General features: G+C 41.0%; 1 protein-coding gene across 1 annotated transcript in view; it reads right to left on the bottom strand.

Moving 5' to 3' along the window:
* Window positions 1-16,870, bottom strand: part of REEP3 (receptor accessory protein 3) — a gene marked incomplete in the record, with an annotated part of 1,378,370 nt that overhangs the window by 38,590 nt on the left and 1,322,910 nt on the right. Inside the window, 1 exon segment of the mRNA XM_044056467.1 lies at window positions 13,619-13,776. Within this exon segment, the coding sequence (XP_043912402.1) occupies window positions 13,619-13,776 (158 nt within the window).

Raw genomic sequence — 16,870 nt, 5'->3', positions numbered from 1 at the left:
CTCATTGGTCAGTATTACTGCCACAGCATTAATCCATTCCAATGGATTATCTTTATGAAAGGCCTAGAAGAAAAGGCCAGACGTTCCGAGATCCTAATAGAAGAGGTGACGGTCATGAAGAATAACATCTTTCAACAAACATCAGATCTGCTGAACCAGCATGTTAAAAAAAATGATGTGAAACATTTCAAACACATTCAAGTGTCAGGAAGAAGAGATTCTTAAAATAGAAAATGGAAATAAAAACATCTTTAAGGATCTGCTTATCTAGTTGATGCTGAGGTAGTCTTATCCTCCACAAGACTAAGTATGAGGGGAGAAATAGTTGTTAAATGCATCATGATCATGGAATAACTTGACACATGAATCACATAAGGCCATGTGCATACTGGCTAAAAGGACTAACACAGATTATCCTAGTTCAAATGCAGACCTATTCCACTTACAAAGATCAGTCTGATGACTGGAAAGCTTTCTAGTGGGTTCAATCACTTCTAAAAGACTTATCAGGAGGTCTGGAAGATCACGGAATCCAACCAGGAGCCACACCCAAAAATAGAGCTGGTGGTGTCCCAAGTCAAAGGGGACTTTCCTGCCTTGGACTGGGATGTTTTCAGCACTGCCAGGTACCGGACAGTCTGAAACTGTACCTTTATAAAATCAGCAAGAGGAAAAAGGGATGAGCTTTGACCTTTCTTCCTTAAATTGACACTAGGTGTATAATCAGTGAAAGTGCTGGAAAGGAGTATGAAATCTCCCTAACCATGGCAGAGAAATACAACCACCCCCAACTTACCCCTCCCTACTGCATTGAACAAAAGAAAGCAACATCACATCTTCCCCCATGGCAAATGGTCAATTTCTGGGATGCCTCTCTCTTGGATGATTCTGATTATCCAAGATTTTCAAATCCTCAACTCCAGCAGAGAACTGGTGCTCAGGAAGTTTGCCTGCATCCTTACCTCCCTGGAATGTGAATGATAGTGAAAGTTATGCCTCCTATCTATAGCTCACACAGACTCTCACATCCTCTCTGCTAAAGTGTGTGCAATCATGAGTCACCCTGTTTGTATAGGTACAATATAAAGTACTGACTGACTGAATCAGGAGCGGACTCTAGTTTGTTCCTCCTCTACAGTCTGCATTGACAGTACCACTCCCAGCAGATCCATTATTTATATGGAGTCATCATACAAGTCATGCTCTTCTGCAATGGTGAGTAACCTAAATGAGAAGAAGCATCTATCAACACATGCAATGGGACTGGATACAGAAAAGGAAAGGGTCACAACTGAGTCCTGTCAGTCACTTCAGAGCCTGTAGCCAAGGATCTGAAACCATAAAATGATCCATGGGCATGCAGTGACTTTGCAGCCCAGTGACACCTCACAGTATGCTGCAACACTTGCAGCCCCATATATGCAGAGTTCAACTGCCATTAGCAAACCTGGTATAGAATGGTTGCAGCCTTTCAAAGACTGAGACATGACCTTCCTAGGTTTCTCAATGGGCAGAAAATGACATCGGAGGGTGCCTATTCTACCCAAGGAAAGTAACCCTCCAAGATGAATTCAGAAACAATTTCTTCCAGTTTATGGAAGATCACAAGGGTGTGTGACTATGGCAGCTACCAAGATGAGCACGTTACTAGGGAGTTCCTCAAACGTCACCAGTAGCCAGTCGTTCAAATAAGAGAAAGCACAAAATCTTTTCCTTCTGCAAGACTACTATCACCATAGTGGGCTGTCCCTTGCTAAACACTCTGGGGTCAAAGGAAAGTCCAAAAAGCAGCACTAAGTACTGAAAGTGGTACTTCCCATAGCAAATGTGTGGACCTTAGACAGTGATGTGCCAGAAGGTATCTACCCTATTCACAGCCGTTACCTAGGTGACTACGGCAGCAGCGGCATGACCCAACAGTTAGTCACAGTCAAGATGATTTTGACATACATGTGCTCACTAAAGATATTGAGGTCCAAGCCAGGATGCAAGTCTCTACTCTCTTTTGAATCAAGAAAAGTGGCATTAGAACCCCTGGTCTTACCCCAAAAGATAGAATACTCTCTGGCCCTTTAAGTAGTACAGTCTGGGATTGTTTCAAACGCTCCACAGCGATGGCTTAGCCCCCTTGCCCACAGAGCCTTTTCTAAAAGAAATACAGAAATCAAGGATATGGCATTCTGTGAAAACATCAAGAACCTACTTGTCCTTTGTGAAGGCCCACAAAGTTGGGACAAACCTTGAGAACTTCCACCATGGGCAATCCTGAACTGTAGTCAAGACTTCAGCCGCTAGCCGGTGGGGTTGCTCTCCTATTAGGTTTAGGATACATCAGGGGAGGAAGAACTGCCTGGATGCTTGAGGGACCTTCTATATTCTGAAAGGGAACAACATCTTCCTTAGAAGTTGGCTGGTGTGGATGAAGCAGAAGCTGAGAGAGGTGACACTAGACATTTACAACAAGCTGACTTTTTTTCTGCTGCTTCTGCAGGTCACAAACCATCCAGATCCTGGGATAACTGACCAGAGAGAACCCCACCCTCCCCAGGAAAGGGGACATCCAGAATGGCTTGTCGGAGGCTCCTTCGGGGTGTGGTGGTGGGGGAGAGCCTGAGTTGTACCCTAACACAGAGGTACGTAACATGCCTCAGCCTCCTGCCCTAGCTAGAGTCAGCATAGTCAAAATTACTGCGAGTCACATTGGACCCCCCCCATACGAGCTGTAGAAATAGCCTTGGCTATCTCTTCTGTAGCCAACATTACTACACAGCTGAATGCTTTTGCAGTGCGGAATTCACTGAGGAGGACAAGACTCTTGGTAGATAAAACAGTTAAGTAAACTCTTGCTCATCCTGTCCAAGGCTTTAGACTCCATAGCAGGTGGTAAGGTGCTACAGTTTATAGACTCTACACCAAACCTGAGAGTTCAAGAAGTCAGTTCTGGGATGCCTGAAAAGACCCTCATTTCATCAGCTAGGGCCTTGTACAGGGCATAGACTATCAGGAGTCAAAAAAGCTGTTATCTTGATGCCTCCGAGACTGTAAAATCTCCATCCTTGAGCAGTGGTTGCCTGGGTGTAATGAGGCAGGTTTCCTAACCCTCATTCTCAAAAAACTGTGACATTTTTGAATGGAAGAAAAAAGGGCCACAGGAAATCCACAGTGGACTTCGTCAGCCTATTTCTCTAGTAGGAACTGCAGGGGCAAGGTTTACATCGTTTTTATCCATCTCTAAAATAAAGGATACAGGGTCCTCTGAATCCTGATCAGGACACCGAGTGTATGACAGGACTTCTTCCAGATCCAAACCCAAGCAGGTTGGGCCTGTGTTCAGCTGATATGCATGGGGGATGAGTGTGTACAGTGAGAATATTCACGCAACTGTTTAGAGATAAGCTTGTCTCATTTACCTGGATACAACTGCTCAGATGGTCTTAAACCATTACTTTTCATAAGGCAATATTTCAGCGGCCTACGGACATTAAAAATAAGAAGCCTATGGACATCCAAAAGGTGTACAATCTTTCCCCTTTTCCCACTAAAAACTGAGGATAGAAGATTGTCAGCTCAGACAACACATTTTGGCATGAAAGTTGATGTAATTCTGAGGTTTATACTGTCCCTATGAAAGGTGGTGCGTGGCTTTTTGCACAATGGGACTTGAAACTCAGAGATGCTTCTAGCTGAGGTAATGGCTACAAATATAAGGTTTTCCAAAATAGGTACAAGTATGACACTGACAGGTTAGACTTTAAGAGGGTCAGAGTTAATCTAACAAAATAAATTTCCCAAGACGGAAATACTTCCTTTCTAGATGGCTTTAAATGTAAACCCCCCATTGAGAAGTAGCTTCACAGTGGGTCAAGAAGTGTGTGTCTGTGTGTGCGTGTATGCGTGCGCACTGAGGAGGATACATAAGGAAACAAGCTGCCATGGCAGACTTACCTTAACTGAAGCTAAAGAAGTTCTCACTGAAATGTTCAGTCAGGTTTATAGGGACTTCTGACTCCATGGTTCTTGGTGAAGTGATGCCCCTAGGTTCATACAATAAGTAAAACGTTTTCCATTAACTTACATACGACTTCCTGGTGATGGGCCCTCATGCCACCTGCAAAATGTACAGTAATTCCTCAAATGAATTGTTTCTTGAAAAGGATAAGGCTGACTTTAAGCATACTACTAGGTTCAAACTCTTTAGGCTGGGATGCACCAATGACCATCACTCCTGGGTTACCATGGTGTGATGTAGTACTATAAGTTCCTCTCTGGTCATTTGGACTAGAAGGGATTACCACGGCTGCCTAAGCCATACAGAGGTTACCAAACAAGATCTTTTTCACTTATTTGCGCCTTTAAGATAGTCTTGAAGTCTACAATGAAACGTACAACTAGTGAGAGTTTAAATACAGAATATCAAAAGTAGCGATTTTGGGACAAGAAAGTACAGGTTAAAGGCATACAGTCTTAAGTCCCACTTGCAAAATGTTACTGAGATAAAGTACAGTTGTGTAAAATTTTACCATAACAGTAGACTGTCCTCCTTTTCACTGCTTCCGTATTCTTTACACAACGGATCTCCTGCCTGCCAAGGTTAGCCCAACGTCCGGTCAGTACAACAAAATCTTTAGATATTACAGGTGTCATACATCATGCATATGCTCCCCGGGTAGGGCATAAAAGGGAAGTAAGGATGCAAACTACCAGAACTGAAATGCCCCAAGAGGAACAGAATACCTTCAGGGACAATAGAGACTATAATTCTAGAAGACTTCAATACTGACTGGCAAACATGCTCCTCGGAGAACCCCTCCTGCTTCTTAAATTTACATGGGCTCTCCCAAATTATAAACAAACCAACAAGGGTAAACAAAAAAAAATCAGTTCTTAACTGGATCTTTACAACAAACATTGTCACCTCACAGCAAGAGGTTTTCTGGTTCAATTCTCTGTTGGGTGCCTTCTGTGTGGAGTCTGTGTCTCCTCCCTATCATGTGGGTTTGGTCTGGGTGCTCCAGTTTTCTCCCCCATTCCTTTCCCAGTCAAATGTTAAAAATAAACCAGCAGTGATCCAGCATTTAGGCGGTCTTCCAGACAGCCTAAGAGATCACCTACAAACCTACCTCCCAAGACATCGCATCTTCCCATCAAAAACTAATATATAAACAAGTTTGCAATAAAAGAAACTTTTCCTCAGACACATTTAAACTACTTCTCCAAAACTGCAATTGATCTCCCCTAAAACTCCACCCAGTAGATTCAGTTGTTCAGTACTTAAACAACAAATTCCATTGAAATACTAAACGGCCTGGCTCCTATCAGGAATGTCAGAAACAAAGCAAACGACTGCCCATGGCTTAATAAGGAAACACGACAACTACTAAAACAAAGGGACAAACTCTGGTCTCAATATCAAACCCATAAAAACAAAGCAGCTTTCGATAACTTTTGTCATCTACGAAACGTAGCCAAAAAACAAATCAAGAATGATAAAAAACTTTTATTATACCAAAATCCAACACAAACACCAAAACAAGCTACAAAAGTTCTGGGGAACTAAACTTCTACACCCAGGTAAAATTTCAACCCCCACCCACCACTACTTCAAATGAAAGTATAGCTACACAATTCAACTCTGTTCATTAACTTTATATTCTTTCTTATAAAAGTGAAGGACAACACTCTACTAACCTCACAACCCATAATTTCAAGTACACTAGCTACTTTCTCAGTACAACCTATTTAAATAAATAAAATAAGAAAATTGCTAACCAAATTAAAACCCACATCACTAGCCGCTGACCACCTAACAAATGAATACCTCAAGCTAGCAGCTGATGTTATGTCTCTCCCCGCCCCTCCCCCCCGTATCTATCTTGATCAATAGATCAATCTCTGAACAATACATCTCCAAGATCTGGAAAATATCCAACATTACACCACTTCACAAAGGTGGCTCCTCACTACAGGTTTCCAAATATAGGCCAATATCCATATTATTCCCACTCTCTCCACTCAACTACTAGAACATCTAATAATCTGCTGGCCAATTCATATGGATTCACACTCAGCCACAGCACCACAACTGCACTATCAAGCTTCACCAATATTATAAATCAGTTCAAAAATGATGGTCAGCTAGTATCCGCACCATTTCTAGACATGTCAAAAGCATGACAGTATCCCACCCAAAACTCCTAAAGAGCTTGCTTTCCTTAACCTATCCAAACAAAGCCTCACCTGGTTCCACAGCTCTCTCTCCAACTGCCAACAGGCCATTAAATGGCAAAACTACCTCTCATCCCTACTACCAGCAACTGTAGGTGTCCCACAGGGTTCTATACTAGGTCCACTCCTTTTCTCTATTTTCGCAAACTCACTCCACACAGCCACCAACCTTGCTACAAGTATACAATATGATGAAGATCCCACTGTCATCTCTGCAACACTCTCTGCCACAGCTAACAGAGAACGCCCCAAAATCATTTACTGCCGTCAAACCCTATCTAAACAACTATCAACTCATCCTAAATCCTACCAAAACCAAATTAATGCTTTCTTAACGACCATCACAAAACAGTCTGCACTTTAAAATCTTATCCAACAACACTGCAATCGAGCCAATCTCTGAAACCAAGCTACTAGGTGTCACCATTGACAACTGTTTGAGATTTGATAAACATACATCACAAAAACTCAAAAAGCCGACATGAAACTAGACTGACTCTCTCTGAATTACAGCTTACCTGACCAATACATCCAGACAAGCCATAGCCAGGATCCACCTATTACCTACTGTAATGTATGCATCTGCTATATTCACAAACCTCAGAAAGACAGACCTAAGTTAGAAGCATGCTACCACACAAATCACAAAATTCGCCACAGGCCTACCTCACAGAACCCACCACTATATCCCTCTCAAACAATTAAAAATGGCTTGAACTACCCAATCTTTTATCTTTCAATCAACTGATACAAACTCGCTCCATTATACATCAACCTAAAAAAATGTCCATCTCTCCAAACCCCTGTACTTGCAGAAACTAAAAACAGAACACAAAGATTCACAAACCACATATCTAAATCATGGAACTCCATACCATAGGCTATTCTGAACACTAGCAACTCCACAACTTTTAAACATTTGCTTAGAAGTCACTTAACTGACAAATGGCTATGCTCCTGCTCAACCCCAGGCTGAAAACATTTTTTTGCTCCCCCCATATTTTAATTTCTTCTGTTATTCTTCTCATTCTTCCTACTCCCCTAAATCTACATTCGGTATCAACCACATGATTTTCAGGTAAATCAATCTATATGATGTTTGTGCTACTTTTCCTAGAGTTTGGAGAGACTGTATATTTCTATATAAAATATGTAATGTTGAAACTATGGAGTGCCTTGTATACATTGTTACTAACCTATTTTGAAAATGTTTAATCTGTTTTGTTTTTGCTGTATGTGGAGCTTTTCTTCCTGGGCCTCTGCTAAAAATGGGCTACCAAGCCCAGTCAGACCTCCCCAGTAAACAAATATCAAATAAAAATAAACATGTACATTCAGAAGGAAGGCTGAAGCAAAAGGAAGAAAGGGCCCCTCGGCCAGGAGAGCAGCAAAAGCTAAAAAAGAGGGGGGGGGTGAATTCTGCAACAGTGAAAAGGACATCTACTGTTATGGTATTTTACATGACTGCATTATGTCCTTCCATATCACTGCTGCAGTATTCTTTACACAACAGAGAGCTAAAACGACGACTAGGAGGAGAACGGCACAGAAAAACCCTCAACAAACCCATTCAGAATAGCCCTGACAAAACCTGTCCTGGCCCTGGAAATAACATCCAATTTGTAATGTCTAGTGAAAGTATGATCAGCGGATGAAGTAGCAGCCTCAAGGATGGTGTTGGTGCCCAAACCCTTGAAAAAGGCACCAGAGAAGGCAACCGCCCTAGTAGAATGTGCCTTTACAGAAGAAAGACATCTGCCATGAAAAGAACAAAAGGAAATGGGTTTAGAAATCCAGAAGGAGATGGTTTGTTTGGAAACCTCAAAACCAAAAGTCCTGTTATAAAAATAAACAAAAAACTACTCAGATTTATGAATTGCGTCATTTTATGTTAATACCTGAGCTGTCTATGCAGATCCAAGGTGTGAAGAACTTTCTCATTACCAGACTGCAGAAAAGGAAAAAAGAACATTAGATGGATAGACTGATTAAGGAACAACTCATTGATTTTCTAGTAGTGGGTTTCCTGCCTCTTGTAGAACCTGGAGCATGTCCTCAGAAAAGAGGTGCCTAAAAGGAATCAAAAACCCTATCACCCACATCATTTGAAGAGTGGAGAGGTAAGGACGGATAAAAGATCCCTTGCTTTGTGTGGGAAGGTCCACCAACAGAGGTAACTTGTAATTGCTCCTGGCCAAGTGAAAAAGAATGGGGAACCAATACTACCTAGGCCAAAAGGGAGTCACCTGCAAGATTTTGGGAGTGTCCTGCTCGATCTTGTGCATAACTCATGGCAACACTGGAAAGGGGGAAGGCATAAAGAAACAGTTCCTTCCAAGGAAAAGTCAGGGTGTACACTTTCCGAGTTAGAGGACTTGAAACTCTCTAACAGAATAAAGGAATTTGTCTGTTCAGAGGGGATGCAAAAAGATCTACTTGAGGAATACCCCACCAATGGACTAAGTCTAAAAACACAACTCTGTGAAGCATCCATTTGTGAGCCTATGCTCTGGACCTGCTCAAGGAGTCTGCCACTAGATTGTAAACCACCTTGAAGAGTCATTTGATACTGGACAGCTAGATCCCACACCTAAGAAGCTAATCACAAAGGAGATAGGGACCTTGTACTCCCCTGCTTGTTGATGTACCACATCAAAGTGAAGGCGCTGAGGCAGCCGGGAGAGAAAAGTGAATGGAAAAACTTGCAGAGCCAGAAGGGCTCTCATCTTTTATGTTGATATGGTCTAACCTCTGATGAAGGAGGCCAGAGACCCTGGACGTTTAGAGGGCCACAAAAAGCTCTCCACTCCAACTCTGTGGAGTCTATGAACAGTTCTAGAAAAGGAATCAGAGCCTGGAAGAGAAGCCCTTGGTTGAGACAGTGTTGATGAATCCACCACTGAAGCTTGAGTTTGGGACAAGGAAGAAAAGGAACAGTGATCTCCAGCAAGTGGCAATGTTGAAGTTGCACTGATTTGAGGTACCACTGAAATTTCCTCATATGGATCCTGGCAAAAGGTAACATAGGAATAGTGGAAGCCATGAAACCCCAAACCCTGAGAAATTCCTTGACTGAGAGAGGAGAAAGGAAGAAGAGACTGGAAAAAGGTTGTTGGAGACAGAACTCTGGGAGCAAGAAGAGAGGCCAACATGACTACAGTCTAAAGCTTGCACCCAAGAAAAACATAGGTTCATAGGTTGGTACTAGGCTATCGGCCCTAGGCCCTAAGCAAGCCTAGCCATAACAATTCCCTGGATATTTCTTCCCACAATATTTACTTCTCTAAACCCCTGACACTGAGAAGGCATAAGGACTGATTTCTTGAGATTTATGGTGAAGCCCAAACTGTGTAAAAGACAAGTGGTAAACTGAAGATCCTGCAACGGACTGCTGGGAGAAGGAACGTGAATGTCACCCAGACAGGGAAAAATATGTATGCCCTGAAGCCTGTGAAAAGCAATAACAGCAGCGAAGCATTTGTTGAATACCCTTCCTTGGACAAATGGCAAACAGAGGACTGAAAATGTGAGGAAGAAACAGAGAAACTTAATTTCCCAAACAGAGGGTAAATGGGGATGTGAAGGCATGCATCCTTTAGGTCTAAGAAAACAAAAAGGTCTGGAAAAGAACAAGAGGAAACAACGTCTGAAGAGATCTCGGAAGAAGGAATGTTTAGAAAGGTGCTGAGCAGAGAAAGATCCAGAACTGGTCTCCATGCAGTCTCCTTTGGAAGTACCAAAAACATCTGTAGTAAAACTCCCTTCCCATCTAGGTGAGTGGGATGAGCTGAATGGTGCCCTGATCCAAAAGGAATTGTGGAATATCTGGGAAATGCTTGAAGCTGTTCTAGAGGAGGTTGAAGAATGCCTGAACAGGGGGAAAGAACTTTTAAACCATGAAATACGATTGAAAAACAACACACAGCACCCAACAGTCTGAGGTGATCCGATGCCAATCTGGAGGAGACAGAGAAAGGTGGAGCGACACAGAAACCTGGCCAAGGGAAGGGAAGGCCAAACATTAAATGGAGACAGGCTTCTCCTGAAAAGGTGGCCTCTGAGATGGAGTCTTAGTGGATTTAGCAGGAGGGATCCACTCGATGCCTCCTTCCCTTTAGGAGAACGGTGAGTCTACCTACAAAGAAAGGCAGACTTAAAAGGGTAATTCCTCTGGAATTTGGAAGCAAGGGAGAAAAAAATATATGTTTGAATTCCTGCAAGGCCTTATTCTCATCTTGGAGGGAGTTTAGTAGGTCAGCAGCAGCTGTCTGAAAAATATTTTTGTTATCCAGAGGAACATCCAACAGCTTGGCTTTAATATCAGATAAAGCCTGAAAATGTAGCCAAGAATAACACTGCACTACTGGAGGACACATCAGCTGCATCATAGCTTCATTTTATAGAGTGATGGGTAACCTTAGAACTGGACCCAAGCAGGGAAAGAACTGAATCTTTCCCATCAGAAACAGGACAGTCACCAATAGCCCTAAAAGATACGGTGGCACCAGTATATACTTTCTTATCCAACTTTTCCATAGCTTCAGTATCATGTGAAGAAAGGAGATTACCAGACGGCAATAGCTTAGAAGGTTTATCAAGGGAAACTGAAGCCACTGAAGGATCATCAGAAAGGCACTTGTACAAAAATTTGCAATCCTCAGGCATCTTGTAGAAACTTGTCAGGTTTCTTGGGAGCCTCAAAGAATCCTCATCTTCCGAAATATAGTCCAGAGGGGAAGGAATTTAATAGTAGCAAAGGATTCCACATGAGAATCCACGGGCTCATCTGAGGAATCCAATTCCCAAAGTCTCTTAACAGGGGTAAATGACAGATTTGATGGATGGGTACATGGACAAGGGCAGACACCACTTGAAGAGGCTTCAGGGCCATTACAGCATTGAACAGACCCAGAACAAAATCCTGCCATTCATGATGGGTATCTTAAGCAACAGGGAAAAGAAGTTTAGCTTTCTGCTTTTTCTTGAGCTTGACATCTGCCCTAAGGACTCTCTCAGGTTCAGACTCTTGGCAAGATTCAATAATGGTAGTAGGTATCCCCTCCCTCACTAAACTGATGAATCTCCCTCTGCCCCTTGGAAGTATTCAGCTGAGTTTCCCGCTCAACTGTCTGCAGCAGATTTTGGAAATACCTCCAAGGACATGTGAGAGTTCAGATCCATGCTGGCCTCAGACGGGAGTTGTGGCAGAGAAATCTGAGGCAAACAACGGACAGTCTTCAGGGCTTTCACTAGCTTCTAGAAGCATGTCCAGTAGAAGCTGGACAGCAACCAGATCAGGTCTAATCTTTTTCGGCCTTCCTCCAGAAAGACAACTTGCCCTCAGGATGGAAGGACTGTGCCACAGCACCATGAGCCAATATCTTAAGTCGTTGATTCTCAAGATATATGGACAAAAATGATAAATAACTACACATGGTCTTACGAGTGTATGCTTGACTGACAGAGCACTGTGTATGGCTGTGGGAAGTGCCCAAGCAAAAAAGACACTGGTTGTGACAGCCTTTATGGAGAATCTCCCACCCACACTGACATTTTCCCTTCCTGGATGACATGAACACAAATACAAGACAAAACTGAAAAAAAAGAGAATAAACCGCAACAGGGCACTTATCTGAAAGTGGCTTGGTAACCAGCAAAGCAGAAGGGAGTTCAGACAGACATTAGGTAATGGTGTTTGGACTGGCAGCAAGCTCTGAGTGTTTGTGTCCGTACATCATCTTTTATGCCTATGCTTTAGGCAGGGAGCATGTGTGTGATGTACAGCACCTATAACATCTAAAGGCCGGATGTTGAGCTATCCTTGGCAGATCCCTTATGTAAACAACATTGCAACAGTGATATGGAAGAACATCTACAAATGACAACCTGGTAGAGATTCTATAAAACAATTCCCCTACAGACTGCCAAAAGCATCATGGCAATCTCATCTAATTCAGTCCTACACAGCTGCCACTATTTATATGGATGAGGGGAGGTTTGTAGACATGCAGCTTGAAGAACTGGCCTTAGGCAGGACAGAGCAGACAAACACCTGGAAGTTTAAATCCTTTCTAAAATGAATCACTTCATACAATATCAAAACTTACCAATGCAGCAGCCCAATAGGATATCAGTGTATGTAGCCAGGAGATACATACAGGGCATTAGTAAAGACATATGGAGTGCTTTACTTAGTTTAGAGGGCTATAAAGACAAAAAAAAATATCTTGAATAAAAAGTGTGTAAAATTGATAGCAAAACACTGAGGGTAATGACAACACCTAAGGCAAAAGAAAAGACTTGGCTAGGCTTTTACACGCATTATAAGAGATGGGAAAGTGGGGATATAACCCAACAGTTTTCCGTTCAGTTGCCCGACACTTAAATGTTCTCCCCTCCCCGAAAGTACAGTTCCTTGAGATTGTGTTTGTTTTTTTTTTCTTTTTCGGCTCATTATACACTAGCTGTGTGTTTGCTCACTATGAAATTACATCTTGGAGAAATAGCGAGATGATTTTTATTTTATTTTTTTGGTGCTGAGTGATTATTCTTTCTCAAAGCTGCAGCAATCTTAGAATAAGGACACCCCCCCCCCCCCATGCAAAAAATGTTAGTACTACTATTGGCAGTTTTCATTTGTGTGAGATGTATTACTTAAGTATTTGATTTGATTATTTGTATACTACACTTAGTAGCTTTCACGCTAAAATTAAAGAAACAGATTTAGATCATTTGAGTTTCAGTCAGATGTAGAAGGACTAATGTGACATACTGCATCAAAGAAAAAGGTGGGGAATTTACATGAAGAAACACATATAGGATATGGACATAGACAGCAGCTCAAAGACAAAAATTCAATGCTACCATCAAACTACACAGCTTCAAAGAAAGGTCAGTGGAGTCCTGGAACACACTGCATAGACAGTGATGTAGTGTAGGTTAAAAGAAAGACTTAAGGGCACCTAAGAAACAAAAGAAAAAGGATAGTGCAGAAGTAGGAGTAGCTGCAATATACGGCTATCTACAACATTCAGCACATCATGGGTTTTATTCCCATTCTTGGGTCTCTGCAAAACAATACTGTTGGGTAATAACTTGCCACTGTATGCAGTAGTCTCATTCTGTGCACATCGTGGTGAATAAACATTGACAGACTAGATTTGAAATTGCTAGCTAAACCTTTGACCTGCAGGCTTGTTAAATCATACTAGCAGAGGAGAACTCTTCTGGTTGGGCAATGCTTAATGCCCAAAAAGATAGTACAGACAAATATACAAACTATAAAATGCTTTTCCTGTTACTACTTGTTCGTAATTACAGTAGGAGCATTTTAAGTACTACAGGAATGAAACTCAGTGCATCCACTACAATAGGCCTAACATAATTAACTTACCTCTTTGCGACCTTTTATACCTTTCACAGATCGTACACTTTGTGATCTCTTAAGACTTCTCTGAGAGAATGCCTCATCATCTGAATGTGTAACTTCCATATCTTCATCAGTTCTGTCCTCCTCATCAGGCTCTTGTTTAAACCGATATCTGTACATGGCTAAAATAAACAAAAAAATAATGCTTTACTACTTCTGTTTAAGTACAATCTGGGAGGATGGCATAATGGTTAAGGTATTTACCTTACAGACACACAGTACAGTGTTTGATTCTCACATGGGGAAACTGACAGTTAACCTAGTACAAATATCTGAACCTCTAGACATTTGCAAAATGCTCTATGCAATTGTAAGTAGAGGCTACAAGAACTTAAGAGTCCGCAGAATTCACGAGATATGATATTTTGCAATATAGCATGGCCTAAATTTTAAACCAGAATTCATTAGGACCAAAATCCAAGTAATACATCCTCCTAAACCAGTTCAGTCTGCTAGGGAGGTGTGGAGATTATCCAAATTAGGCAAGATACAGTCACTACAAGAGCAGTAGGAAGAGCTTATACTAACCCCTCATACTAACCCACAGAAGTCTACAGGCCTCAAGGAAGTCTATTTCCCTTGCATCCATTATACTCCTGTACATATCACCAATTCATTAACATTTATTTTTTTTCAATTACTGAACATTGAAGCTAACAGTTATTAATGTACCTCTTGTCAGAGGCAACAATAAAATGCATGGTCCCAATGTGATTTGCTCAATTCACACAATATGCAAGTAAGACATCAAATCCATGGCTACAGGACAAAGGACATTAGCATCACCTTCTAATGTACACGCCACTGTAGGACATTGATATGTAGACGTCTGATGTAAGAAATCCAGAAAATACATTTAGATTTTTACAGTAGTTTGAAATCTTTACATTACTAATAAGTTATTAATCTGCATGGAATAACTAAAACCAGCAGAGACAGTAGACCAGTCTTAGAACAATACAATGGATTGTACAAAAACAAAGATATTGGTTTATACCAAAACAAAAGTCTTACGACTTAAATATTCACAAACACCTTTAATACAGGGCCACACAGCTGGGATACAATCTCTTTCAAAAGGTCTCTTTTTGAGCTTCTCATCAGTTGCCTCTGCTGAATTCCTACAACAGAAAATATCCAGCTTTCTCCTGGTGCCCTCTTTCAGCTTTTCATTCACTTTGCTGTGTTTTTTTCACAGCTGCTGCTCTGGATATCAAATTTCTATTATACAGCATTGAACAATACCAATACAGCAACATTTTTCTCTTCTCTTATAGCAGCATTCCCCTTTTAAAATCATAATACTTCTCTGGATAATGTAAAAGATGTTCCTCTTAAATCTTAAAGAAACACATTTATAATAGCAGTTCTTTATGTATAGTCTACATACAGGAAACAGAACTATTAATATTTACATTCTTTTGGACAGTGGCGGCTGGTGACTTCAAATCACAGGGGGGCTGCAGGAGACGCTGAATGGGTGGGGTCAAAGGGAAGGGGTGTGATCAACCATAAAGGGGAGGAGCTATGCACAAAACCACAAAAAACTAACTTTAATTAAATACGCTGCCCTGGGTGGCAAACCATCATTATGAAAGTCCAATCAAGACAAAAATAAGTGTAGAAGAATAAAAATATTTCAATGCATTGGCTGCATGACAGCTTACTTAATATCTAGATGGAAACAAAAGGTTGTGAGGCATGAAAAAATAAATTACTTTTTAAATACATTACTGGAATGCCAGTCAAAATCAAGTATAAGAAAAACCAGAAGCACTCAACTCAAACCACTTCTCCTTGCACTGCAGTTCTAATTATAATATATTCAGCTTTATTAAAGTACCAAGCAACATGCTGAAAGTAGAAATCTATGTGATGCCCCCACTTGTAAAAATGTTTCTTATCCAAAAAAGACCTGCTGCCTGACAACTTGTTTCATGGGGAAAACATGATAAAAGTAAAAAATGAAAAGCAAACAAGAAACAAGCTCAAGATACATTGCTTAAAGGATTACTGTACAGGTTATGGACCACACATGATTGGTATTCTGTTTAGTTTATGGGTAAAGTCTGCAGAGATGACTGGAAGTCTCCAACAAGTGTAATGAGCTTTTTAAAATAATGGAATCCTGTCCTTTAATACCCAAGGCTTATACATTATCTAGTCAAGTATTTTCTGCATGGCAACAACAGAAAGGCTTTCAATGTTGGCAATTCTTTAACAGTATGCTTATTAAAGCTTACTTGCATCTTACGATGTCAGACAAGCTTACCTTATGGTCATTAAAGCATTGCTACTTAAACACAGAGCAACAGGCACTTTGAGTAATAAGCATAAATCTGAGTAATAAGCATAAATCAACAGTACAAAAATATGACAGAAACCAGACCATTCTGCAAAATCAAGGACAGATGAAAAGCCACTGCAGTACTTATGCAGTGTGTCCTCCCCATCCAAGGTAGATACAACTACTCCTTGCCTTGCTTGGACACATCCAGAGTCACTACATGGGGAGTGGGGTGCAACAAGCATGTCACAATTTGAAATCTCTCTGGCTGACTGTGATGGCCCTGACACATTTGTCATACCTCTCAACCTCAAGAGCAAGAAATCTGGACAAAGCCATACACAGAAGTGGGACAAAGGCACAACAATAAGGACAATTTTTAAATATTGCTCTAATAAACTTAGAAAGATAATAGAATAGGTCTTGCATTAGTATGAATTTTCTGAAGGGTATAAAATCTGAAACTCAAATGTCTGTCATTTTCTAACTTCAGTCTTTAGTGATTTGTCACTAATTTGCCAAAAACACAATTTTATGAAAAATGGACCAAAAATGTGATGCAAAAATATAAAATAGACACACAATACAGCTGCTACCTGTCAAAGAAGGGACACTTTAATATTAGTACTGCTACCTTGAGCAGCTGACAAAATAAAAGAATCTACATGCATTTCAAGTAATCTATAACTTTGATTATTACAGTTATTTCTTAATTGTAAACCCTCCATGTTTTCTTCCAAAATTGCTATTTTTGGAGGGATTATTACGGGGAAGAGCAACATTTTGAGCCAAAAATTGGGGACAGTTGAGAGGTTGGCTATGCCTAATTCTATAAAGCAATTTATTTGCCTGTACCTCTCAACCTGTTAATGCAGTAAATCTGAACAAGGCCAAATATATTGAGCGCACATATAAACAGTACTAAAAAT

Source organism: Protopterus annectens, chromosome 14.part0 (genome assembly GCF_019279795.1).
Source record: "Protopterus annectens isolate FY-2018-M chromosome 14.part0, PAN1.0, whole genome shotgun sequence".
Lineage (NCBI taxonomy): Eukaryota > Metazoa > Chordata > Ceratodontiformes > Protopteridae > Protopterus > Protopterus annectens.
This window is presented reverse-complemented; position numbering and strand designations above follow the sequence as displayed.